Source organism: Bufo gargarizans, unplaced genomic scaffold, assembly GCF_014858855.1.
Source record: "Bufo gargarizans isolate SCDJY-AF-19 unplaced genomic scaffold, ASM1485885v1 fragScaff_scaffold_320_pilon:::fragment_4:::debris, whole genome shotgun sequence".
Taxonomy (NCBI): Eukaryota; Metazoa; Chordata; class Amphibia; order Anura; family Bufonidae; genus Bufo; species Bufo gargarizans.
This window is the reverse complement of record NW_025334092.1, coordinates 587,702-615,530: the sequence shown is the minus strand read 5'-3', so window position 1 is coordinate 615,530 and position 27,829 is coordinate 587,702. Positions and strand designations below refer to the sequence as shown.

Sequence of the window (27,829 nt, the reverse complement as noted above, 5' to 3'; positions counted from 1 at the left end):
GAAGTGTACGCTTCTCCTGTGCTAGGATTGTCCTTCTGGATTCATATGTCTAGCAACCCTGATGGATCAGGGAACGCCATGTATAATGATCATGGCCAGATATTCCTACGAGGTGATGTTGATATCCAGGGAATTGAGAGAGGCTTTCAGTGTATCTTTGTATCGCTTCTTTCGCCCCCCATGCAATCGCTTACCCTTGGGCTGCTCACCATAGAAGAGATGTCTAGGGATGTGATGGTCTGGCATCCTTATGATGTGGCCTGCCCAGCGAATCTGGTCTTTCATCAATACGGTGTAAACTGATGGTAAGACTGCTCCAGAGAGGACTTTATCCTGCCACCGGATCCTCAGCATTCTACGGACGTGAGTCATGTGAAAGTGGTTCAGCTGTCCAGCATGTCTTCTGTATACTGTCCAGGTCTCACTAGCATACATCAGGGTGGTTAACACTACCGCCTGGCAGACTTTAAGCTTTGTAGCAAGGCTTATTCCACAGCGGTCCCACGCAATGGTCCACAGTCAGCCGAATGCAGAACTTGCCTTTGCAATTCTGCAGTTGACCTCGATGTCAGTTGTCACTGCACAGGAGCGGGTACTGCCAAGATACATATATTGGTCCACTGCATGCAGGGTCTGTCCTTTTACTGTGATGGTAGGTTCTTGATATTGGGCTTTCGGAGCTGGCTGGTACATTACTTTGGTTTTCTTCGCGTTAATGATGAGGCCAAAGTTGTCGCATGCTGCTGCAAATTTGTCCATACTGGCTTGCATTTCCTGCTCTGATTCCGCATTAAGGGCACAATCGTCAGCAAAAAGAAACTCATGAAGCAGAGTCTTTTTTTTGCTTTGGTGACAGCCTGGAGTCTTCGTACGTTGAACAGTTTCCCATCGGTTCTACACCTCAGATTGATTCCCAGTGAACTGTTCTGAAAGGCATCTGACAGCATGAAAACATTATGCTGAACAGCGTTGGTCCGAGCATGCACCCTTGTTTCACACCATTTATGACTGGGAAGGCCTCTGAAGATACACCATTGCTCAGAACCCGAGCCGCCATACCATCATGGAATTGCCGAACCATCAGGATGAATTTGTCTGGGCATCCAAACTTCGACATAATGCGCCATAAGCCTTCGCGACTAACTGTGTCAAAAGCCTTGGAAAGATCTATAAAGGTGGTGTAAAGTTCACGATTTTGATCCCGACATTTCTCCTGAAGCTGTTGAGCTGCAAATATCCTGTCCACCATGCCACCCTCTTTACCAAAACGACACTGTGCCTCAGGTAGCAGACCCTGTTCCAGATGATCAGCATAATCAGATGATTTAGCAACATTCGTGCCAAGGTCTTGCCTGTATTTGATAAAAGTGATATCCCTCTATATTTATCGCAGATTTGTCTATTTCCTTTCCTCTTATAAAGGTGTACGATGGACGGGTCTTTCAGTTCCTGCGGTATGGAACCTTGATTTCAAAAAGACTGGAACAATTGGGTACGTTTTTCAACAAGCCCTGCACCACCAGCCTTATAGTCTTCCGCCGGAATTCCATCAGATCCTGGCACCTTACAGCTGTACAGTTGACTGATGGCCTGTAAGGTTTCAGCCTCTGATGGTGGGATGTCCAGGCTATAGTTGATATCCACCTGAGGTATTCTGTCAATTGCCTCATTAATGATGGTAGATGGGCGGTTCAGCACAGAGTGGAAATGTTCAGCCCAACGCTGTAGAATCAGAGTTTTCTCAGTGATGAGAGTTGTACCATTCGAGTCCAGTAGAGGAGAGCTTCCTGAAGACTGAGGTCCATACAGGGATCTGATGGCTTCATAGAAACGTTTGGCATCGTTTCTATCAGCAAACTTCTGAATTTCATCTGCTTTGGCACTCAGCCAGGAGTCCTGAATCTTACGGAGTTTTCTCTGTATAGTCCTGCGAGTGTTGATAAAAGCATTTTTCTTTGCAGTAGACGACGGGTCATTTTGATGAGCGCGGTGAAGGCGATGTTTTTCGGCTTGCAAGGCCTTAATCTCTTCATTGCTTTCATCAAACCAGTTCCGTTGTTTCCTGCATGCTGGTCCAAAAGCCTTAAGTGCAGACGAATGCAAGATGTTCTGGAAGCATTCCTAGTCCTTCTCAGCACTTTCCTGTATTTGCAGGTTCGTGAGTTGATTATCAAGATCTACTATATTGGGATTTGCCAATGTATCGACATTGAGCTTCTTTATCACAGCTCTGTTTCCCTGTGGCCGCTTCTTTGGTTTGATGTGGATATTTAGTTTAGAAATGATGAGTCTATGGTCAGTCCAGCAGTCAGCACTCGGCATGGCCTTAGTTACTCTTACATCCTGTATGTCTTTCCTCCGCACTGTGACATAATTAATTAGATGCCAGTGCTTGGAGTGTGGGTGCATCCAGGACGTCTTTTTGCGAGTAGGTAGGGGGAAGATGGTGTTAGTAATGACCAGGTCATGAGTAGCACATGTCTTCAATAGTAACAGACCATTGCTGTTACATGTGCTGATTCCATTTTTGCCAATGACGCCATCCCAGGTGGAGTGATCGGATCCCACTCTCGCGTTAAAATCTCCAAGTAGAATCATTCTGTCAGTGCTCTTCACAGATGAAAGTAGGGCATCAAGATCATTAAAAACTTGTCTTTGACTTCATCAGGATTCGTCATTGTGGGTGCAGAGGCACTGATCAGCGTAGCTTGTGTTCCACATAGTAATGGAAGTTGCAGTGAAATCAGCCGATCGTTTACACCCTTAGGAAGATTGGCAAGTTGGCGAGCAAGAGGATTTTTATCCGCAAAGCCAACTCCAGACTCACGACATTGGTCACTGCTACGTCCACACCAAAATAATGTATAGCCGCCTCCTGTTTCTGTGAGTTGACCTTCATTTGCTAAGCGAGTTTCACACAGGGCTGCAATGTTGATGTCGAACCTTGCAAGCTCTCTAGCCACCAGAGCTGTTCTTCTTTCTGGGCGATCTGCTAATGGATTGTCTTGAAGCATATGTACATTCCATGTACCAACAGTAAGTGGTAATACCTTTTGTCTCATCTTTGGTTTTGTATTTCGACCACATAAAATGGGATTCCCTCCAGCTGCGGCAAGCTGGACTGGGTTTTGAAGAAGCAACAATGTTTCGGGCACCTTTTCTAGCCCCTTCCTCATACTGCAGAGGTGAGCAGTGTTATCCTAAAGAGGGCTGCTCAGTCAGTCAGGTAGACGCCGAATCCAGCTGTTGCTTCGTCAGCATGAAGATGGCCGTTAGACCTGAGCCACCTGTGGGCAGGTCCATGTCCACAGCTCCCAGTGATTCCACACCTGCTGCTTCATCACTCGCCTATCGCCACAGGACTTTGAACTGGTCGAGATGTCAAGACTTGCTCGTGAATTGGATTTAAGTGAGGGAGAGGTGCGCAGAGTCAGCCTCACTCTTTCTTCCCAGACTACATCTTGCTCCAATGGCAGGACAGAAGTCGAGACGGTTGGAGATGGGTTGGGCGCAGTGGTTGATCAGGGCATCTTTCATGTCTTGTCTGTGCTCTTAGCGTACCACATCGCTTGCAGATACTGCCTTCATGACCGTTGGTCCTATTTAGTAGCGCTCACCTAGCCAGACTCTGTCTTCACATGCTCGGGATAGGCAAATCCCTCTGTAAACGAAGGTCAATGACCCGACAGCTACTCTCAACCTGGTTTAGCCAGCCTGTCGAAACTGTTGCACGGGGTGTAGATGATGCGCATTTTACAGCTGCTAGGAGCCACAGGTGAGAGCTGAGTGTCAGGTAGGGACCAAAGGTGTTCGAGCTGCCCTGAAAAGAGCACGACATGCCCACCACCAGAGGTACTACCCCTCCCTAGACACCCCTATGGCTGTATGACATAGTGGTGAGGTGGAAGCAGCATGAGGAGACCACAAGGTGGCCCAATGACAGAGTCTGGAGGTGGCAGCAGCATCAGGAGGAGGCCACAAAGTGGCATGATGGTGAGAGATTGTGGAGGTGGCAGCAGCATGAGGAGACCACCTCGGCTATGCACGATTTAATAATACATGATCTCCGTCACAAAAGGCTTGGCAAATTGTTTTTCTGGGAATTTCCATCGAGGATTGGATAATATATTGGCGAATTTAAGTTTAGTTTCTTATAATTTTAATCAAGTTTTGGTCCCATTTAATATTAAATATTTAATAAATTTAATTAAAAAAAATTAAGTGTTGCCTAGGACAGGTGAGGGCACAGGGCCTGCTCCTGGGCCATGCTAACTAAGGGTTGTGCCTGATGAACCCACCGACTCTTGGCTGGAGGTGTCTGATGTAAGTTGCAACGAAGTCGAAGATCGAGTCAACCGTTCTAGAACCGCTGGGTTGCTGGTCACGACACGTCTGCCAGCTGACACTGGGAGCTCAGGCCTCTCGCTGCGACTCCTGCTGCCACGGCCCCTTACTCTGCTGCGACCTCTGCCTGCGCCTCCCCTGTGCAGGGCCTGGCACTTATCTGCCTGACATACTGTTAGAGCAAATATTTTTTATTTTGCCGCTAATACACAGCAAACAGGGCTTTAGAATATCTCACTGCACCACTAAACAGCAAATAGGCCCTCATTTTTTTCACTTTTTACACAAAAGGCTTTTCTACAAATAACTGCAACAATGAAAGGCAAATATATTTGTATTTTGCCACTAATACACGGCAAACTGGGCTGACGTCTCTCCCTGCACTAAGTACACTGGTGAATGGCAGAATCTAAGATGGCAGCCGTATTTATACGGCTGTGACATCACAGGGCTGGCTGGCAGCTGATTGGCTGCATGCATGGCATTATGGGTGATGCCAACTTCCCAGAGTTCCCTTTTCCACGTCTTCACACTTGCAGTTGCCATTTTAGAAAAAATGTGATTCGTTACTACGAATCGCAAGGAAATTCGCATTCGGTGTGAATCTAATTTTTCCACTTCGTCAGCTTTGAGTCGCTCATCTCTAGTTATCATGCATCATTCCTATCTTTGGTATCCTTATATTGGGCCGAGGGATGCACGTAGACCCCCTCAGACACCCCCTAAAGTGGCACCCCTTTATACAGAACCACATTTTGGATGACATTGCAAGAAATGGTTAAAGTAATAATCTCGAACAAAACTTCATCACTAATTCTAGCGTCAGCAGAGAGCTGGGAAATTCTCGGAGGGCGACATTGATGGGCTGGTAATGGACCATGTGGAACTGTACAATAACTGCAGAGTTTTGCCTTTAGGTTCTAATTTGCAATCCAGAAATATTGAAGTGTGAAGTGTCCTCAGGAGGATAAGAGACATCTGGACACACTGCAGATGTGGACGCTTCCATCACAGGCTTCATGTTGTTTGGAGTGACCCATCAGACCTCCTCATAGATTCCACGGTCATCACATAGATAAAACTTTCCACTAAGCTTTCCCAGACACCTGAATGGTGATTCGATCCAGTTGTACAGTGGGGTGGGTCATGTATCACTGCTGATCTGCATTGCAACATTGTATCTCATTGTAGCCAAAGAATAACATAGTAACGCCTCATTCGCACAGTCAGCGTTCGGTCAGTGATTTTCATCAGTGATTTTGAGCCAAAACCAGAAGTGGAGCCTCCACAGACATGAGGTATAAGGGAAAGACGTGCACCTGTTGTGGGTTTAGAGTTGTTTTGGCTCAAAATCACTGATGGAAATCACTGACTGAACACTGACGTGTGAATGAGGCAGAAAACTGTCTGCAATATTGAGACATTGGTGGTTTTTGGATGACGGCAGCACGGGAGAGACCATATACGATTATGTATGTCTAATGGGGTGGCTTCTCATGGGATTTAGGGCTCATGAACATGCCGTGTTTCACAGTCTGCAAATTGTGGATCCACAAAACACATTCCGCAATTTGCAGAACAGAACAGACAGCCCATTATAGAAGTGCCTATTGTCCGTAAAATGGACATGAATAGGACATGATCTATCATTTTTGCGGGGTCACGGAACAGAGCAATGGACGGGGACAGCACACGGAGTGCGGCTCGGATACGGAACCAAACCACGTTTGTGTAAATTCTCCCTTAGGCTGTATTTTCAGTGGGCGACAAGTGATGAGAGGTGGACTAGAGGCAACGCAGATTTATTTAATACAGTAGAATGAAGGTCTAGAGACCCCCCCCCCCTCACTATTAGCTAAATATTTTATAGAAATTCATTGTATTCATCCATCCTGGGCTGCCTGGTTAATGAACTGGATGCCAGAAGTACAGTAAAGACTGACACACAGAAGAAGAGAGTTAAGTTCCGCATAGTGGCTCAGTGGTTAGCAATGGTGCAGTGCTGGGGTCCTGGGTTCGAATCCGCATGGCATTTGTATGTTCTACCCATGTATGTGGGTTTTCTTCGGTTTCCTCCCACCCTCCAAAGACAGACTGATGGGGAGCGTAGATTGTGAGCCCCATTGGGGACCGTGTGATGCTAATGTCTGCAAAGTGTTATATAAGTGAGTATAATAATGTGGATTCATAGTGTGTGGGGCACAGTAATGGTGGCTATTAGTAGTTATCATCCACCGTCTATAGGAGAATAGAATACAAGACGGCGACTGATATGTCCAGATATTTTTCTTTTTATAATTGGCTCACTTGTCATCGGCGAGAGTTTCCAATCCTCATCTTTCTACTTCCCCCCAGGTTGTAAATAATTATTAAGTCTGAAACGCTCAATATATCATCTCATCGTCTTCAGGAAAGTCTGGAGAAAGCGTCTCAGCGAGGGACACGGCAAAGTTTGTCCATTAGTCTGACAGACTCTGCTGCAATGAGATATAAATTTAATGAGTGACAAATGTGACCGGAGCCGAAGAAAGAGAAATCCAGAAAGCAATAAAGGAAATAAGATGTCATTAATTTACAAATTATTACAAGTCAAATGTCATAACTCAAGATGAAGAAAAAAGGGAGGAAATTGAATGCACTTAATGAATAACATAATTAATTTCATCCTCTGTATCATTTCAGTCCTAGCACGGAATTTATAGCACGGCCAATCCATTTACATTCGCTTATTTTGCAATCATCACGGCGTGAAAAACTCATCAGAAGTTGGAGAATTGCAGCTGCAATAATTTACTATCCAGGGGCCTTGTCGGGGGGGATCAACCGGGGAATGTGCCCCGGGTGCTGAGTGCCAGGACGTGCCAACAAGACACTTATCCTTGGGCAGGGTATTTAAATCCAGGGCTCAGGCAGCAAACGGAATCTTTCCCCTGGGAAAGTCTAAATGCAGCTCTGCACAATCTCCATCAGTGATGAAAGGCTGGATCCTATCCACATATACACTACACGAGGAGGCCCAACCTCCACTGCAACATCCTATATGGCCACCATTACAGCTCCTATAGGTTTGCCACCTAACGTTCCCAGACTCCAAAATGGCAAATCCACCAAGCGACACAATGATGCACCCTGAGACCACTGTTTTCGTGCCTCGATTGCAAACATACAGACCTTGCACCCTCTTACTATGACCCTTGGGCCAGTGCCTCGTGCCCTGTGGCACAGCGTGGCCCTACAGCCTCCCCGCAGCTTCCATGCTGTGCCACGGGGGTCCTCCTGACTCACTTCTGATTTTCTCCTGTGACTTATGTGACCAAGGTCTGAATTGACCGAAACTTCAAGATTTGGAGTCACAAAAACAGGCGTTCTTCCTTATCTACCTATGTATTCATTGGAAGATATGTCACAATAAAAGAATTGTACTTGCATGTTAACCCTGAGTGTGCAGTGGTGTTTCTCTTACTATTGTGTCTATATGTGTCACATTGTCTATATGTGTAGGTAGGTATGTGTCAGCCAATTCCAAAAATGTTGGGACGCTGTAGAAAATGTAAATACAACCAGAATGCCATGATTTGGTCTCATAGACATATATTTTATTCACCATGGATCATGTCGGAAGATGAAAGGGAGACATTTTACAGTTTTGTGAAAATATGACCTCATTTAGAACCTGACAGCAGCAAAGCATCTCACAAAAGTTGGGACAGGGGCAAAACAAAGCTGGAAAAGTAAGTGGTGGTAATAATAAACAGCTTGAGGAGCCATTGACTACTAAGTCACATGACTGGGTATAAAAAGAGTACGTTAGAGAGGCAGAGTTTCACCAATTTGCGAAAAACAAAAGAAAAAAAATATGGAAAAATTTCTGAAAATTGCTCCTCAAAGTAAAATTGTGAAGACTCTGAGTTTTCCCAGTACTGGATGCTCCTGATCTACAGGCCCACAGGAGGCACTGCATTAAATACAGGCTGATTCTGTGCTGGAAATCCCTGCATGGCTCAGGAACATTCTGTGAACACAGCTCGCCGTGCAATCCACAAATGCAGGTTGTATCTGTGTAATGCAAAGAAGAAGACAAATGTCAACACGATCCAGAAACGCTGCGTCTTCTCTGGGCCAAAGCTCATGTAAAATGGATGGAGACAAAATGGAAAACTTCTGTGGACAGATTAATCAAAATTTGGAAACCATGGACACCATGTTATGACTTAAGAGGAGAGGGACCATCCAGCTCGTTATCAGCGCACAGTCCTGCATCTCTGAGGGTATGGGGATGCATTAGTGCCTATGTCGTGGGCAGCTTACACATCTGGAAGGGCGCTATCAATGCTGAACAGTATCTAGAGGTCTTAGAACATATGCTCCATCCAGACAACGTCTCTTCCAGGAAAAGCCTTGGATATTTCAGCAAGACAATGCTAAACCACATCCTGCATCCATCACAGCAGCATGGCTTCTCAGAAGAAGAGTCCGGGTGCTGAACCGGCCGCCGCATCCAGACCTTTCATCAATAGAAGACATCACAAAATGAAAAATTCAGCAAAGACCCTGGACTGTGGAGCAATGAGAACCCGACATCAGAGAAAAATGGGGCAATGCTCCTCTCCCAAAAATCCAGCAACCGATCTCCTCGCTTTCCAGATGTCTACAGACTGTTGTTAATAGAAAAGGGAAGGCAACACAATGGTGGACACGGCCCTGCCCCAACTTTTTGGAGATCCGTTGCTGCCATCAAGTTTTAAATGAGTACATTTTTTTAATGAAATGGTAAAATGTCTCATTCAGAATCTGATATGTGATCTATGACCTATTGTGAATATAATATTTACAGATCATTGCATTCTCTTTTTACATTTATTTACATTTCACATCCGAACATTTCTGTATGTGTGTGAATGTACAGAGGGCGTAGCTAAAGGCTCATGGCCCTGGTGCAAGAGTGTAGCTTGGGCCCCCCTTCCCTCAGTACTTTGTGGCCAGGGGCAGGGGGGCACCTAGCCCTTCTGCTGCCTGAGGCAAAAATTTAAAAGCCCCCCCCCCCTTCCCATGCCAAATTCTCAACCTCATGCACATTGACGTTGCCCAGATGTGCCGGAGGGTGCGGTGTGGAACGGAGGCACGGAACCCACAGAAGCACTATGTTCAATTTTTTTGCAGTGCAGATGGATCACGGACTTATTCAAGTTGAATGGATCTGGATCCGTTGCGGCAGCCGCACGGATGTTGCCCATGCATTAGGGACCACAAATTGCGGCCTCCAATGCAAGGAACGGCTGAGAAACGGCCATGTGCATGAGGCTTAACCTCTTTCCTCCAGCCCTACTACAGACATACTTGGAAAACTTTACATACAACACTACAGAACATACAGGGTAATACACTGCCTCATACCTCGTACATCCAGTGACGTCTCCTCTGATGTACAGTAGATGTTCTCTGTCCTCATCTTCTCCATTCAGACCAGACCACTATGATGATTTCTTTTGGGCATCTCTTCTCTCTGCAGAGTTTGACAAACAGACATCTTAGTTTTCCATCATCCTCCCACCTTCTGAACACCCCATCCTGCCACCTCCCATACTGTGCCCGCTGTGCTCCCCAATACTGTACTGCAGAAACAGATACCCCTGAAAGTACTAGTACCACACAGATAGTGCCCGCTTCAGTAATTATTGGCCCACAGTGCACAAAAATAACTGCGCCCAGCAAATAGTGCTCCTGACACTAATAGTGTAAATATAAAATAATTGTGTAGCAGTGAAAAAAGTAGCCCCTTACAATGTGCACAAGTACAAAAAAATTCCCCCTTATAATGCGTGCCAGTACAAACATTGCCCTCTTAGTTCCTCCAGTAGAGCCAATGTGCCCATAATGTGTGACAGTACAAAATGCCCTGAGTAGATGCCCCCACATGCTCCCCTCTCATGGTGGCCCTGTAAGCCAAGTACCGGGGTGGGTTCCCCAGGATACAGCGAAGTCACGAACGAGGAAAGCAACTCCAACACCAGTTTTGCCAAAACCATATTTTAGTTTAACATGGTCATGAACATAACCACAGATGTTGGGTACACCCAGCCAGGCGGCTGAGACCCTTGTGCTGCACAGCGTGGCGCCCTCCGGTGGATGTTGGAGGTATGAGCGGTAAATTTACCTACTGGCGAGCTCAAATAGACCAGCTATGCCTTACCTGTTATTACCCTGGAACAATTGTTGGGTGCATGGTGCAGGCTAGCCTGCGGTACAGCACAACAGCCTACAATCTTATTCCATGCTATAATATTCCCCCCAATAACTGATCAAACAGCACGTGCCTATACCGTTTCTCCTGAATAAACACCAGCCTGGCTTGAATTTCTTGTGAAGATTATCAGCTCTCTGGTGTGAACTGGCACTTTAAATGTGAAGTCCTTGTTATGAGCAGTTAACAGCACTTGTGGCCTGACGCAAACGGAAACCCTAACTAATTACAGGCCTGGTCTCTAGGATTCTAGGCACCAAAACTGTGATGAAGTGCGTGCACGATCAGTCTTACCAATCCGTCTGTTCTGTTCCTGGCAGTAGTTCCCCTTCTTCTTGACAAGATCAGGATCATGGACACAATCAGCTCCACTTGGCTGCAGCTGTGGTCCCTGGAGGATGCTCTCACACCTGGATGTTGGGGGATTCTCCTCACACACAGCTCCTGTATGCCTCTCCCAGGCTCACTTTAAGATGAAGGATCCTTCACTTTCTCTCCAGACTTTGTAACTCCACCTCATGAACATAGAAATATGCAGTCTGTTAGCTGTGCTTAGGAAACAGCGGTCTCTTGTGGCCAAACAGCAGAATGTCAGTTAACTTCACTTATTTACACAAATACAATGTTCACACAATGAGAGCTGTTTCCTCATCTCACAGCCCGGCATGGTCCCAAATATAAAACAATAAACTCAAATACATGCGGTCATCAGCGATGCAGTGCAGACCTCTTCTGGCCTGTGTCTGGAGCTGTACACTTTACGGCTCAGGTGGCACAATGATGATGACATCACTGCACGGCCTGGGCAAGACTCTGATAGGCTTCAGGCCTTCAGAGGTAACGTGGGGGCAGGTGACATCGCTTTATTTGCCCCGCTGCTGCATCTAACTGTATCGCTGTTTGGAAGAAGCCGATACATAATTGTTGGTGCTTCACTGGCAGGTAGCCCCACAGGGCTTAGGGACCTGGTCGCAATTGCGACCTCTGCGATCCCTGTAGCTACGCCCCTGTGCACGTACCATTGTGTTCTATGTACTACTTATCTACCCTCAGTGTCTCTTTTACAGAAGACTATATGACGGAACCAATTTTTACTATAATTTTTCCACTTCTACAAAAGATGTGAACTATGGGGCACATTTATTAAGACTGGCAATTTACACACTGCTCCTAGTAGTGTCTGTGCTGCTGGAGGATGTGCCAAAGTTATGTGGAGGTGCAGGTGAAGGACCTGTAGAGGTGAAGGCCTGGACCTGGCGGGAGTGTTGAAAAGTCACAGATTTTGTTGCGAAATGGCTTGCGACAAAATCTGCAACCTACATACGTCACAATCAGTTAATAAATGAGTCCCTATGTATTTTAAAATAAAATAAAAAATTATTACTGTCCGCAGATTTGTCCCTATGACACTGGCTAACCTGTTACATGTGCACTTGGCAGCTGAAGACATCTGTGTTGGTCCCATGTTCATATGTGTCCGCACTGCTGAGAATAATGAAGTGTTAATATATGCAAATTAGCCTTTGGAAGCAACAGGGGCGTTACCATTACACCTGGAGGCTCTGCTCTCTCTGCAACTGCTGCGCCCTCTGCAATTTGATTGATCAGCGTCAGGCAGTGGAAACGTCATCTCACCTGATCCTGTCAATCAAAGAGCAGAGGGCTCCTCAGTTGCAGAGAAAGCTGAGCCTATAAGTGTAATGGCAACGCCCCCGTTGCTCCTAGAGGCTTATTTGCATATATCAAAACATAATTTTTCACAGCAATGCGGGCACATATGGACATGGGACCAAGACAGATATCTTCAGCTGCCGAGCGCACATGTAGCAGGTCAGCCAGTGTCATAGTTAGAAATCTGCTGACAGATGCCCTTTAAAGAGGTTGTCCATGAAAAATATTCTACAGTTTTCAAACCAGCAGCTGGATCTGAATGCTTTTGTAATTGCATGCAATTCAAATTTTTGCATAGAAAGCAAGTTATTCAATAAAATATATCTGTATAGCGCCACCTGTTGTTTGCTCTTTTTATTATTTCTTTGACCTGCTCACTGAGAAGGCCGCTGTCACATTCGGGTGTGGGAGGGAAACACCACACCAAACATAGGAGGGAAAGGGGTGAAATAGGCCTGGAAACTCGAGAAAGGTGATGGACTCCTCCTAGTAACACCCTAATCAAAGTCCTGACTAACTACCAGTATGAACAGACCCCAGAGGTAGGTAGGTTCATACACCAGAATACCTAGTGTCCTAACTCCCCCTATAGGACCCTGGTACTAATGTCAGGACTGAGACAACCTGTTCCTCCAAAAGGAAGGACGAACAGGAGTCTCCCTCAGGCCTTAATACAAATGACAGGGAAAAGCAACACACAAAATAACCCAAACAAAATACAAAAGGGAAAGAAAACACTTAACTTCAAGTAGCTACGGCAGCACCAGGAACTCAGCCGAGATCCACACACAAGCTATCCACAACTCCAACAGAAGCTATAAACTGCATAGCATGATGGGAGAAACAACAATAAATAAGGAAGGTTAAATGACCATAATAGCCACACCTGAGGCAAGGGCCATTCGCAGAAACAGCACAGACGCCTATTGATCCACAAGGAAAACCTGTCAGATCAAACCACGTGTAGCCAGTCTCACCGATCTCCTGCCACCTGTCACGGGAATGTCCGTGACAGTCGCACATGATCAGTTTCATCCTTCAACTGCCTCCTGAGCTGTGATAGGGAGAGCTGAGACACGCCCCCTTTGCTGACAAGGACACACCCCCTGACCTGTCAGCTCGATATAAATCTAGCAGAGCAATGACTGAGGAGATCTCTGGACCCATGTGAGGTCCAGCGCTGGTTCTAGGTTTATTAGAAAGAGATTGCCATGTACTGTATGATGTCTGATTTACATTTTTTACATTACTCATGGGAGAACCCCTTTAAGGTGGAAAGTCCATGACGTCACTTAGAATCCTCAGCATTTTTTCATTGTCAGATTGTGCAGGGACACATCCCCAGATGGCAACACCCATCTTAACCATTATTACAGAAGGGATAATTGAGGAATGCGACAGCATACAGTCAAATGAATCGATTCTCCAGAATTGTTAATACATGAGGAATGTAAGTATTCGCTTAGGCTACTTTCACATCTGTGTTCTTTTATTCAGGTTTTGAGATTCCCCTTTCGCACCCAGGCTTCTTCTTACCCCCAGAAGGTTTGTTTAAATGTATCGGTGTGAGGAGTATTGATGCCAACATATCATGGGAGGACTACTGATGTCCACATCCCGTGGGAGCACTACTGATGCCGGCATCCCGTGGGAGCACTACTGATGTCCGCATCCCGTGGGAGCCCTACTGATGTCCGCATCCCGTGGGAGCCCTACTGATGTCCGCATCCCGTGGGAGCCCTACTGATGTCCGCATCCCGTGGGAGCCCTAGTGATGTCCGCATCCAGTGGGGGCACTACTGATGCCCGCATCCCGTGGGAGCACTAGTGATGTCCGCATCCCGTGGGAGCACTACTGATGCCTGCATCCCATGGGAGCACTACTGATGCCTGCATACCGTGGGAGCACTACTGATGCCTGCATCCCATGGGTGCACTACTGATGCCTGCATCCCATGGGTGCACTACTGATGCCCGCATATCATGGGAGCACTACTGATGCCCGCATCCCGTGGGAGCACTACTGATGCCCACATCCCATGGGAGCACTACTGAATCTGCCCACATCCTATGGGAGCACTACTGATGCCAGCATCCCATGGGAGCACTACTGAATCTGCCCGCATCTTATGGGAGCACTACTGATGCCAGCATCCCATGGGAGAACTACCGATGCCCGCATATCATGGGAGCACTATTGATGCCAGCATCCCATGGGAGCACTACCAATGCCCGCATCCCATGGGAGCACTATTGATGCCAGCATCCCATGGGAGCACTACCAATGCCCGCATCCCATGGGAGCACTACTGATGCCCGCATGCCCAGGGCTTCCAGAACGGGTAAGTGACTTCAGGTCAACCATATTGCCTGACCACCTTGGATCCATGTTATACAGGTCCCTGATATGATGTCCCTAGCCTTATGTGGCCCCATAATGTATCTCTATGAGCCTCCAAGTTTACAAGGGGGCAATATATTGGTCACAATCCACCAGACTTCTTATTTTGGTGCAGAAAGTCTGCTGCATTTATCTGGATGTGCTTGTTTGCAGCATGCTAAAAAATTATTACAATGAGATGTTGCAGGAAATTTTAGCAGGAAATCTGCATTGTGTGAATTCACCCTTAAGGAGGAATTCTTCCCATATTGCTTCTATGGAAGAATATGGTGCAGTATTGAAGCACCCTGGGGTGACACATGACTATAGGTCAATAATACAGACTTCTAGGGGCTCCTTATGTTACCGTAACGGTTACGTATGCTTGACTTACTGTGGATTTTTGGAGCTAAATCCTTACAAATAGTTGGGGTTCACATACTTTTATATTTTTGTGCTCAGTAAGAGCTTTATTCCGCAGACTCCAGAGACGGCTCCAGAGAGGGTTTATTTTAATGCTGATTATTTGTCGCTGCATTGCAGACTGTGAGAACTGCTACAGAGGCACCGCTCTTATAATGATGCCCAAATTAGAAAACCCCTTCCAGGTGTCTACAGATTTTTCTTTTCCCAAAGACATCATGAATGTTCAGCTTCTCACTGGGGATGAGAGAGAGGGATAGGAACAAGCAGCTCCGAGGGATCCTCACCTGGATGTGAAGGGGTCAATCATAAAACGGACAGCACCAAAAATATTATGGTTAATTTAAAAGTCTGGATTTTTTATCAGGCAATTATTTTGAATTCATTTGTTAAATATTATGGAGGAAATGTTCAATGTAACAGCCCCTGCCCACGCCCTTGTCTCAGTCAAATCTATAGATAAGTCCGCCTCCTCACTCTGACATCACCAGCCTACCCAAGATAAGTCTGCCTCCTCACTCTGACATCACCAGCCTACCCAGGATAAGTCCGCCTCCTCACTCTGACATCACCAGCCTACCCCAGATAAGTCTGCCTCCTCACCCTGACATCACCAGCCCTCCTCACTCTCTGATGAGAGTAAATCGAAGTTCACGAAGTGCACTTCGATAAGAATTTTAGGTAAAATTCGTTTCACAGCAAAGCCGATTTTCCTCATGCTTCATTGTAACAAATCGATTTTCAATTAAATAGGGTAAAAGATAAAAAAAAAAATCATACTTGCATATTATCTTGATTGAAGATCCCACACTAAATCCTGTGCATGGTGACGTATGACGTCCTCCTCCTGACTCTGACATCACCAGTCTGTCACGGTCTCTAACGTGACAGGTGTAAGAAGATCTAAGAGATTGGCTGCACGTGATGTGATCTGACAGCCTCTTTGGTTTCACTGGGGTCAGTGTGGTTGCTGGCAATGACCACACACCTTGTCTCAGGTGTAGTTTGGTGGTCATTCCAACTCCCCTATTTAGTCTGGCTTCACACATCATGATATGCGGTTGATAGCTTCAGTTTGGTATTGGAAGTGCTGGTGTGTGGTCCTCTTCTGAGTTCCTGCTCGTCCATTTACTTCAGAAGTTAAGTGTTACTTCCCTTTTATATTTTGTTGTTTCCCCTCTGTCTTTTGTTACTAGGCCTCAGGGAGATGCTTGTTCCTTCATATTGGAAGGAACAGGCCATCTCAAGCCCAGACATTACTCCAGGGAAATTCAGGGTTTCCAGGGTCTCAGGTTCCAGTGTATGAACATTCCTACCCTCAAGGTCCATTCATATGGATAGGAATCAGGGCTAGAATTAGGGCTTCCATAGGAGGTATTTCCATTTCCCCTTCCCTAGCTTTGAGGCCTAGTTCCTTTTCGCTTCCCTCCTGTGTTCGGTGTGGAGTTTACTACCGACATCACTACGCGACATTATCAGCTGCCGAAAACCGTCATTTTTGATTGTGTCAGTGAGGCTATGGATTCTATCACTGCACTGGCTAGACAATTGTAGGGTCTGTCTTTGGAGGTAGCCAACCTTCGCACATAGATCCAGGGATCACAGGCTGCTGGTGCCAGTAGTAGTTACCAGGCCTGTCCTGAACCTAAGGTTGCACTTCTGAACAGATTTTTTGGGGGAATGGATAATTTCAGTCGGTTCAGAGAGTAGTGTAAATTGTACTTTAAGTTACGTCCGCTGTCATCTGGAGAGGAGAGTCAAAGAGTTGATGTTATCATTTTGTTGCTTAAAGGGGACGCTCAGCCTTGGGCTTTTTTTCTACCGACCAGATGACAGTCCCTCCGGTCGGTAGATGAATTTTTCAGAGCTCTAGGGTCTTATCTACGATGACCCGGATCGGATCTTCCTGGCCGAGACTGAGTTACGTGGTTTACGGCAGGGAGGGTGTTCTGCGGAGATCTATTGCTCTGAATTTAGGAGATGGGCTATGGATACGGAGTGCAATGACCCAGCTCTCCATAGCCAATTCTGTCATGGTTTATCCGAGAGGCTAAAGGAAGCGTTGGCCTTTGACAGAAATCCTGAGTCATTGGAAGCGGCTATGTCCCTTGCCGTACTTATTGATAGACGCCTGAGAGAGAGATCTAAGGTCCATCCCTCTCAGGACGAATCATCATATAATGTGGTGGCTTCCTCTGACACTTTGGGTTGAGAGACTCCCGAGTTTATGCCTGGTGATGAACCTATGCAGTTAGGGGTAGCTACCCCTGGGCCTGCTTGCAAGAGTTTTAGTCCTAAGAAGGGAGTTACTTTTTTCCTGCAGAAAAAGGGGACATTTTGTTAATGTTTGCCCTTACGTTCAGTGTCAAGGTGAAAACAAAAAAAATAAGTTTAATTCCCATCTTACTCTTGGTGGTGTGGGAATTGTGGTGTTTATTGACAGTGGGGCAGGAGTTAACCTAGTTGATGGTCAGTTCGTCCGTTTGCATGGGTTGACAACAAGTGCATTAGAAAAAAATTATTCGGTGTTTGCAATAGACTCCGCACCACTTTCTCAGAAATGTTTGTCACAGATGGTGCAGGACATCCGATTAAGAGTAGGTGATTTTCATCAGGAATCCATTTCGTGTTTTGTGCTGGAGGGTCTGCCTGCTCCGTTGGTCCTGGGTTTACCTTGGTTAAGCAAACATAATCCTACTATTGACTAGCAAGCGAGACAGAATTCTCAATTGGAGTGATTATTGCATGGACAGCTGTCTTAATACATCTCTTTCTCTCTTAACCGCTAAAGCTGTACCCACTTTCATTTCTGATTTTTCAGATTTATTTTCTGAGAGTAGTTGCAAGGATTTACCCCCCACATTGGGAATATGATTGTCCTATCAATCTTATTCCCGGAGCAAAGTTGCGCAAATGTAGGTATAACCTTTCTGAACCCGAAGGAGCGGCCATGCGAGAGTATATTGCCAAAAGTTTGGCTAAGGGACATATTAGACCTTCCAAGTCCCCAGTGGCAGCAGGGTTTTTCTTAGTAAAGAAGAAAGACGGAACTCTTTGGCCATGTCTGGACTACCGTAAGCTCAATCGGATTACGGTACGTGATCCGTACCCCCTTCCTTTGATTCCTGACTTGTTTAATCAGATTGTTGGTGCCAAGGTGTTCTCAAAGTTGGACCTAAGGGGGGCATATAATCTGGTCAGGATCATGGAAGGGGATGAATGGAAGACAGTGTTTAATACCCCAGAGGGTCATTTTGAGAATCTGGTCATGCCGTTTGGGTTAACTAATGCTCCTGCAGTTTTCCAGCATTTTTTTAATGACATCTTTCATCATCTGGTGGGGAGGTTTGTTTTTGTGTACCTGGATAACATACTAATTTATTCTCCAGACATGGAAACTCATCAGGATCATGTGAGACAGGTGTTACAGATCCTAAGAGAGAATAAATTGTATGCTAAGATGGAGAAGTGTGTATTTTCAGTTCAGGAAGTGCAATTCCTGGCTTTACCTACTCTAATCTTTGGGTTTTCGTATGGAAAAGGTCCGTGCTGTGTTGGACTGGGATCGACCCAAAAATCTGAAAGCGCTTATGTGGTTTTTGGGGTTCACCAACTACTATTGTAAATTCATTTTGAACTACTCGACTGTGGTTAAACTTTTAACAGAAATGACTAGGAAAGGTTCGGATGTCTCAGTCTGGTCTGATGCGGCATTACAAGCCTTTTCAGCGGTGAAGGAATGTTTTGCTTCAGCTCCTACACTGGTGAAACCAGATGTGTCACAGCCATTCATTGTGGAAGTTGGCAGATCTGAGGTAGGAGTAGGAGCAATCTTGTCTCAGGGTCCTTCACCTAGTAAATGGCACCCATGTGCATTCTTCTCTAAGAAGCTCTCGGCTGCAGAAAGGAATTATGACGTGGGTTGTTGAGGGAAGTGTTGGATTAAAATATATATGTATATATGCCCTTACATATATGCATGTATATTGGCCCTTTTGCATGGGCCGGTCCAGGTGGTATGGGTGTATACATGGAGATGTATGTATACCCCCTTGCCAGCATACATTCTCTATGTATAATATATCCATAGGCAGGTGGGCTTATTACTGCCTATTTATGCCCCAGAATTATATTGTGTATATGTACATGCAAGTAGATGTGCCCCAAACATCTATATGGATGTATATACCTAAATGTGGGCCCAGTACCTAAGTGCCCCCAGGTTGGGTGGATATATATGCATATACTGATATGATCCCCAGGTTGTGTAGTGTGTATATGTGTACATATATATATATATATATATATATATATATTGATCAGCCTGGTTCTGTTATGATGTAGGCGTGTGAGGTGCTATGTTGTGGCATCTGGGGGGATGCTCTCATTTACACCTTCGGCAGGAAGTCTTTTGATTCCTGAGCTAGCCTCAGGGGGGGGCCAACTGATTCAGTTCAAGCATTCCGTCACACTCCCACGATGATGTCATCACCCTCCTGTTGAGGGAGGAGGGGGCTGCTTTTGGGGCTATATTTGCCAAAGCAGGACAAAGGGGTGGCCTCTTGCATCTGGACTACAATCAGAGACACATGGGAACAGCTGCCTGAAGGAAGAGAGACCACATGCCCCTGGAGATGGCTGAGTACCAACCATCCCCTAACCCCTGGCTGCTGACCTCATGCCTCAGCATTAATCCCTGATGAGCCTGTACCCTGGAGGCAACCCAGTTACCCCTGTAGCTGCCCTGTAATCCTACCCCTTCACTGCTGCCTGCTTACCCCAGCAGCAGCTGATGGTGTGTTAACCCTTTGCCTCCCATAGGGATAGCTTAGAGCCAGGTTGGGTTGGGCTGCTAAGGAATGTATGTAAGTGTATTGTATAGCTAGAGTGTGGGTGGAATTGGGAATTGTAAATTGTCTAGTGTAGATAGGTTTGGATTGTGGTGTGTGCGTCTATATGTATATATATATTTATAACCATTGATCTATAAATATATATAGATATAGCGTATAATTAGACTTGTATTATTGTCCCTGACCATTAACCCCTTACTCTGTGTTCCTTGGCCTGCATGTATTTACTCCTGCAGTGCCACAATTGTGTTTAACCCTTACTGATATTTGTGTGTATTATTGTAATTGTAGTTAGATTCTGGGGAGGATTTGGGACTGTGTTAGTGTAGTTAGAACCGTATTAGTGTGTTGTTATAGGGCAGTGGTGGCGAACCTATGGCACGGGTGCCAGAGGCGGCACTCAGAGCCCTCTCTGTGGGCACCCACATCTTGTAAAAAGTCTATGGTGTACCAATATGCCTTAGACTTTTTCTGCCATTCATCAGCGCAGGGCATGCTATGAACAGAATAGGCAGGACACTGAATGTAGGCAGGCCATTATAGCTAAATGATAAAGTACATGAAAGATATACTATATTGAACTGCAGTATTCAGGTTAAATTGCTGTGTTGGCACTTTGCGATAAATAAGTGGGTTTTGGGCTGCAGTTTGGACACTCTGTCTGTAAAAGGTTCACCATCACTGTTATAGGGTGTTTACTTATATTGCTGTGTGCTGCTATAAATATATATATCTATTCCATTGATATAGATATATATAATTATAAACAAATATTATACTGTGACGTATAGTGTGTGAATAAATACCTTTTAGTGTAGTTCAGTGGAGTGTATAGGTAACAGAGGTAGTTAGCTAGTTAACATAGTTAACCTAGATAGGTATCTATATTTTATGAATAATAATTATTGAGATTTGCATAAATACCAATAATTAATATCCCCTTTAACATAGGTAATAGAGAATTGCTGGCCATTAAGTTGGCTTTTGAGGAATGGGGTCTTTGGTTGGAAGGAGCAATTCATCCTATTACTGTGCTTACTGACCACAAAAACACTGGCTTACCTGGAGTCGGCTAAACGACTGAACCCAAGGCAGGCCAGATGGTTGTTGATTTTTACCAGATTTAATGTCACCTCTCGCCTTAGGGTTAAGAACGTCAAGGCGAATGCCTTGTCGCGTAGGTTTCCTGGGCTGGCGATTCGGAAGATCCTGGTCTGATATTGTCTGAAGAGGTAGCAATATCCGCCCTATATCCCGACCTTGAGGCAGAGGTGTTGGAGGCCCAGGGAGATGCCCCGGATTCTTGCCCTCCGGGGAAGTTGTTTGTTCCTTCTGAATTACTTGACAAGGTGTTCGAGGAACATCACTGTACGGTTCTCACAGGACACCCTGGGAGGAGATCCACTGTCGATCTCATCTCTCGTAGATTCTGGCTAAAACTCTTGCACAAGTGTTTGTCGATAACATCGTGAAACTTTGATGTGGTGTCTGATAGAGGGACTCAGTTTGTTTCCAAATTCTGGAATGCGTTCTGTACTCGTCTGGAGGTACAATTGTCCTTCTCTTCGGCCTTTCACCCTCAGTCGAACGGACAGACTGAGCGCACTAATCAGATAAATAACCGTAGACAGGAGTCCACTGATAAGTCGCCATTTTTTAGGGCATATGGGTACCACCCGCAATTTGGCACATTTTCTGGTACTGAGACTTCTGGTATACCTGAAGAGGAATGATTTTCCTCTTCTTTGTCATCTATTTGGTGGAAAATTCTAAATGATCTGAAAAAGATGGGCAACAAGTATAAACGTATGGCTGACAAGAGACGTATGACGAAGCCTGAGGGGCGAAACACGTGTCGAGGTGTTTGTGCGTGGGGTGATACTTCAGCATATTGCACATCATGTCTGAGGGTAGGTTGCTATAGCTGCATATGGGCTGTTCCTTTGAGTAGTTTGTTATCTTTTTGTATGTACATATGTGTGCAACTATTGATTTAATTACTATATGTCATTATTTATATGTACTCAGCACGGCACCAGTACTACTGCTCCGGTGAAACATAGCACCTAGGACTCTGCAGCTCTGTGCAATATTTATGTACTCCGCTTCAGGACTTACAAAGCCTTTATATGTACTCAGCTTTAGGACTAACTAGATTTTGTATGTATTCAGCACTATATATTCCGCCAGTAGCCAAGTGGAGCATTTGTAACTTTGTGCAATATCTATGCACCTAGCCCTTGGTATCATTAAGTTCTTATATGTACTCTGCCTTATAGTTTTAGTCTAATCTACTACCCTGGACTTCTATTTGTTGTTGCCTTGGTGGAAAGCCTGTGTTCTGCCAAAAATCCTTACTTCGTCAAAATACCTTACCCCTCGTGACTTACGGGGGTGTGCGCCTCAACTTCCGGGGGTGTGCACATCAGCGCAAGTGCACTACCACGGCACGGGAAAGATAAAATTACATGGAGCCCTGACTCACAGACACCGCGCGTGCGCAGTCAGGGGTAAGGAGACGGTCTTTTCTCCTTACCCTCACACTGCGCACACGCGCGGATTGTGGAATCTCCTTTTGCTCCCAGCACTATCAGCCATCCGGGGGGTGGGTGCAGCATATTGGGGGGCATAACCCTAAACCCTAACCCTTGTGAGGGTAAGGAGATTTCTCAATCCATGCGTGTGCAGTGTGAGTGTAAGGAGAAAAGACCGCCAGATCTCCTTACCCCTGATGGTGCACATGTATAAACATTCCTACCCTCAAGGTCCGTTCATACAGATAGGATTCAGGGCTAGGATTAGGGTTTCCATAGGAGGTGTCCGTTTCCCTTTCCCTAGCTTTGAGGCTGAGATCCTTTTCCCTTCTGTTGTCGGTGTGGTGTTCCCTCCCACATCACTAGGTGACACAGTCCTCCCCAGATAGGTCCACCTCTTCACTCTCTGACATCATTAGTCCTCACAATACAACCTACTCCAATAACCCAAGACGAGCACCAGTTCACTATAGGTAGTTAACTTCTAGTTATGGGGTTTGTAGTATTTACCCCAGTCTGTGGAAACACCTCGTGGGAGGAATCAATCACTTGCTCGTGCCCAGGGGATATGTGCCCGTAGGTGAGGGAAGCAAACAGCTATGTGTCACATAAAAGCTAGAGTACCGTAAGCGCTAGCATAAATGGTATAAAATTATGTAAAAGGTAAATGCATAAAATATATATATATATTATGATTAGCATGTACTCAAACAGTTTACATATTTACATACATGGGATATATATACCTTGAGGGTAATTAGGAAAAGACCGCCAAAAAATAGTGGGAGTGTCCTTCCAATCTGCGTCTAAGAGGATCGCCTGTCTGGCGGACTCAAAGCAGCCTGGAAGCGGAAGCGCTGGGTGGCGGTGGTGCGCAGGACCAGAAGGGTTGGGGTGATGCGTTACAGACTGAGACGCATTGTGACCAATGCGCATATCCGAAAGCGGAGTTCCGGTGTGGTGCGCTCCAAGCTGGAACGCACGCTAGAGCAGTTGGATCGCATGCTTCGGCGGTTGCTGGGTTACCAGCAAGGTTGGTTCTCAGTGTTTCGTGGCGTAGTTTTACCCTAGAAATAAGTCTTTAGGGGATAAGCCTATGTGTAAAAAGGTTGTTGGAGCGCAATACCTTATATGTATTCATATGTATAGGGGCTTACTACCTAATATTTATTTGATGTTCATCAGTAGACATTATGTCTATATAAATGGATAGTGGTGATTTGCAGATAGTCCTATCCTAATAGCAGTCATACCAGACAGGGAATGTGTTTGGGGTATACAGAAAGGGAAAAGATATGTCGATATATAGATACATAAATACAGAGACATCAAGATATATACCAATAAATATAAATATATGAATCAATATAACTAAACATAACCTCTCGATACACACAATTACATATATATACAAATGAATGTAGATAAATAAAAAAAATAGATTAAAAAATAGATAAATAAATAAATTAGAAATAATATTACGAAAATGGATAAAATATCTAAAAGATAAAATATCTAGACCTAGATCTCACCTCTAGACATTGGTGGGATTGTAACAATTGGAATAAGACTAAAATCTAGATATAAAAAGCTGAAAGGGGTATAAAAGGATTCTTAAGATGAGACTGGTGTGTAAATGTATATCTGGGCTTATGTATAGAAATCTACCTTTTATCCATGGATATTTTACCCCCCCAAAAAGGGGGGGTTGGGTTCTGTGTTCGGGGGGATAATAGATGTAGATATTAAGATATTTAAATATTTATATATAGTAAAATACAAAAATATTGAAATGTTAAAATATTGGGATATTTCCTTAGAATAAAGATCTCTTGTAGAAGCAGAAGATACAGTGGGGTGAACAGTATACCATAAAAAATAGAACATAGAATAGCATCATGCCGAGAGTGCAAACAGTACACAGTTGTAGATTGGGGGTATGAAATCTTGATAGTATATATTTAGTAATTGACGTGTTCCAATGTTTCATTCAGACCATAGGGAGTGAGGGTATTCAGCCGATATATCCAAAACATCTCCTTCCGGCACAATTGTTGGAAGGAGGATGAGATTTGTTCTAATGGGGTTACTTTGAGGCCTGATGGGTTTTCCTCGTGTGTCATTGAGAAATGACGTGATACACTGTGCGTTAGGACCTTTCTGTTGATGTTAGACCGATGCTCGGTTATCCGTTCCTTAAGAGTTTGTGTGGTGCGGCCAACATAATCAAAATTACAGGGGCATTGGAGTAGGTATATTATATGTTTGCTTCCACAGGTCATAAATTGTTGGAATTGTATTTTTCCTATGGGATGCGGTAGATGGATCTCTCTCTGGGATGTGGTGATCATTTAACAGCATTTGCATTTTCAGGCACCACATTTAGAGGAGCCTTTTGGCTCTAGTGATTTTCTGTGTATCTGTTCCAATGTTTGGGAGTTTTGTTTTTGAGGGCACGAAGGGGCCAACATGTTTTTGAGGGTTTTAGCCCTTTGGAAAGTAAGTTTGGGTTGTTTCGGTATCTCTTTGCCCAGTATGGGGTCTTTAATAATACAGTCCAATGTTTTGTTATTATTTGTCTAATTAGTTTATGGTTGTGGTTGTACCTTGTTATAAGGCCTGGTCGGAATGGAGTTTCTGTATTTTTTTTTTTACTTATTTTGGGTTGGAAGCTTTGTTTTTGATCAATTTGTGACATCCTTTTTTTTCGGGTCTTTAATAAGCTGTGGGGGATACCCCTTTCTGTAAACCTTATACCAAGGATGTCTAGTTGTTTTTTCATAGTGTCGTTGTTTGTACAGTTGCGTCTAATTCATTTCATCTGGCTAAATGGTATGTTGGTCTTCCATTTGTGATAGTGGCAGCTTCTAAAATCTAAGAAACTGTTTGCATCAACATTTTTTAAATGTGTACACAACCATAAACTAATTAGACAAATAATAACAAAACATTGGACTGTATTATTAAAGACCCCATACTGGGCAAAGAGATACCAAAACAACCCAAACTTACTTTCCAGAGGGCTAAAACCCTCACAAACATGTTGGCCCCTTTGGAGATGGTGTTATTAATACTGTTAAGATAGAGGTCTAAAAAAATAGCTTCTTTGGGGTGGGACCTGAGGGTGAAGCTTAGGTTCCAGTCGTTCTCATTTAATATCTCAATGTATGTCCTAAGATCGTCATTGCTCCCTTGCCAGATAAGTATAATGTCGTATCTTCTGTAAAAGGCAACATTAGGGTCTTTAAGTAGGCCGAAGTGGTTTTCAAAAGCACCCTTCAATAAGTTAGTGCAAATTTCATACCCATTGCTGTTTCTTTTTCTTGGATATAAAATGTGTCATTATAAGAAAAATAATTGTGGCATAAAATGAAATCTATGGATCTAAGGATAAAATCTTTCTGTGTGGGGGGGCATGAGGGTATCAGCATCTAAAAATTCTTTAGTGGCTTTTAGGCCTATTGAGTGTACAATATTACTATACAGTGCCGTGACATCTAAAGTTGCCCAGATGAAGTCATCTTGCCAGGTTACATCTTCTAGATTTTGGATGAGGTGTGCCAAATCGCTCAAGTATGAAGGTAGTGTGTTTACATATCTTTAGAAACATTGGAACATGTCAATGTCACGGCCATGGCCATGACCGTGACTCCTCAACCGCATGCGGTTGCCTGCGGTTTGGTTTTGCTGTTCAATCACAGGTGAGGGCCGCTGGTGTGTGGCCTCACTTGTGGTTGCCGCGGGCAACCTGTTGTATTAGTTGGTTTCTGCAGAGCAGCTTGAGCGGGCAGCTTGCTGCATGGCATGCGGTTGCACCTAGCAACCTTTCTGTTAGGTGTGTGTGTATGTGTACACTTGGTTTTATGTGTGGCGTGCACTGACACCTTTCCTGCACTGTGGTTGCCCGTTGCAACGTTTGGTTGTGTGTACATGTGGTGGCAGTGTCCCGGCCTGCGGCAACAGCCACAGTGTGTGTTAGTGAGTTGGACACTTTCCCTTTAATGTGTGTTTCCCTTCTCTGGTGCTGGAAGGGTTAACTCCCTTCCCAGTGTGTGTGTGTGGGTTACTGGGTGTGTCCGACTGTGGGGTGTGGCTTCTTGGCCTATAAAGCCTCACTGTTTTCCCAGGTCTGGAGGTTGCTTCAGCCATGCTTTGCTGGAGCAGCCTCCTGTATTTTCCACCTGCCAGTGAGAGCCACCCCTGTGTTATGTTATGTTACTAAGTCCTTGTATAGCGCTCTAGAGGAACTCAATCTGATCGAAGCGCTTGTCGACGGCTATATTGGTGGGCCCCTACGTCATCCTACACAAAAAGCCAGGTCTTAACCAACTTCCTAAATTCCAGGTAATTTGATGTTGTTCTAATGTGTTCTGGGAGGGAGTTCCAGATCTTGGGGGCCAATACTGAGAAACGTCTGTCCCCCCTTGTCTTGAGGCGGGTTCTTGGCACCGACAGAAGGGAGGCTGAGGTGGATCTCAGTTCTCTAGGAGGATGGTGACGTGTTATCTTTTTTTGCAGGTAGATGGGACCTGTTTTGTAGAGAGCTTTGTGTGTTAAGCAGCACAGCTTAAACTGCACTCTCTCTTTCACTGGGAGCCAGTGGAGTTCCCTGCGTGCTTTTGTGACAGAATCTGTCCAGTCTAGTTTCTTGATGAGCCGGATGGCTCTGTTTTGACAGTGTTGCAGAGCTCCCAGATCTTTCTCTGGCAGCCCCGCATACATTGCATTACCATAGTCCAGGTGGGAGTTGACTAGAGCTCCCACCACGACCTGTCTGCATGTGTTGGGGAGAAACGGTAGGGCTTTTTTTTAGAAGGAATAGGGCGAAGTTTGCTTTCCGTATTACTTCTTTAATCTGGGGACGGAGGCTCATTTCTTGATCCAAGATTATCCCCAGACTCTTTCCTTGTGTGGCGATGGCAACGTTTTCCCCAAAGATAGACGGGGCGGCAGCCTCAGGTGTTTTATGTAGTGCAATAAGCTCAGTCTTGGTCGGGTTGAGTTTGAGGTGGTTATGTGCTAGCCAGTTCCTGGCCTTATTTAGTCCTTCTTGTGTGAGCTTGTAGTCATCAGCGGATTTCGATACTCTCAAAAGGATCTGTGTATCGTCCGCATAAGACTCATAGCTGATGTTATACTCCTTCAGAATAGCGAGCAGAGGTCGGACATATATGTTAAAGAGTAATGGCGAGAGGGGAGATCCCTGAGGGACTCCCCACTCCACCTTCTCGACTGGGGAAAAGAATGAGCCCAGTTTGACTCTCTGAGTTCTGTTTTTCAGAAAGGAGTCAAACCAGGTAAGTCCGTGGCTATCTACTCCGATGTCAGCTTTTAATCTATTTAGGAGGATGGGATGACTGATAGTGTCAAAAGCTGCCGACAT

At 45.1% G+C, this 27,829-nt stretch overlaps 1 protein-coding gene across 1 annotated transcript; it reads right to left on the bottom strand.

Annotated features, from left to right (window-relative positions):
* Nucleotides 1-901: 901 nt before the first annotated feature.
* Nucleotides 902-27,829, bottom strand: LOC122922394. The gene is given in 7 exon segments (XM_044272985.1): nucleotides 902-1,315; nucleotides 1,318-1,449; nucleotides 1,564-2,082; nucleotides 2,182-2,645; nucleotides 2,648-3,004; nucleotides 3,051-3,177; nucleotides 27,293-27,829. Coding segments are annotated over 7 exon segments (2,550 nt in total).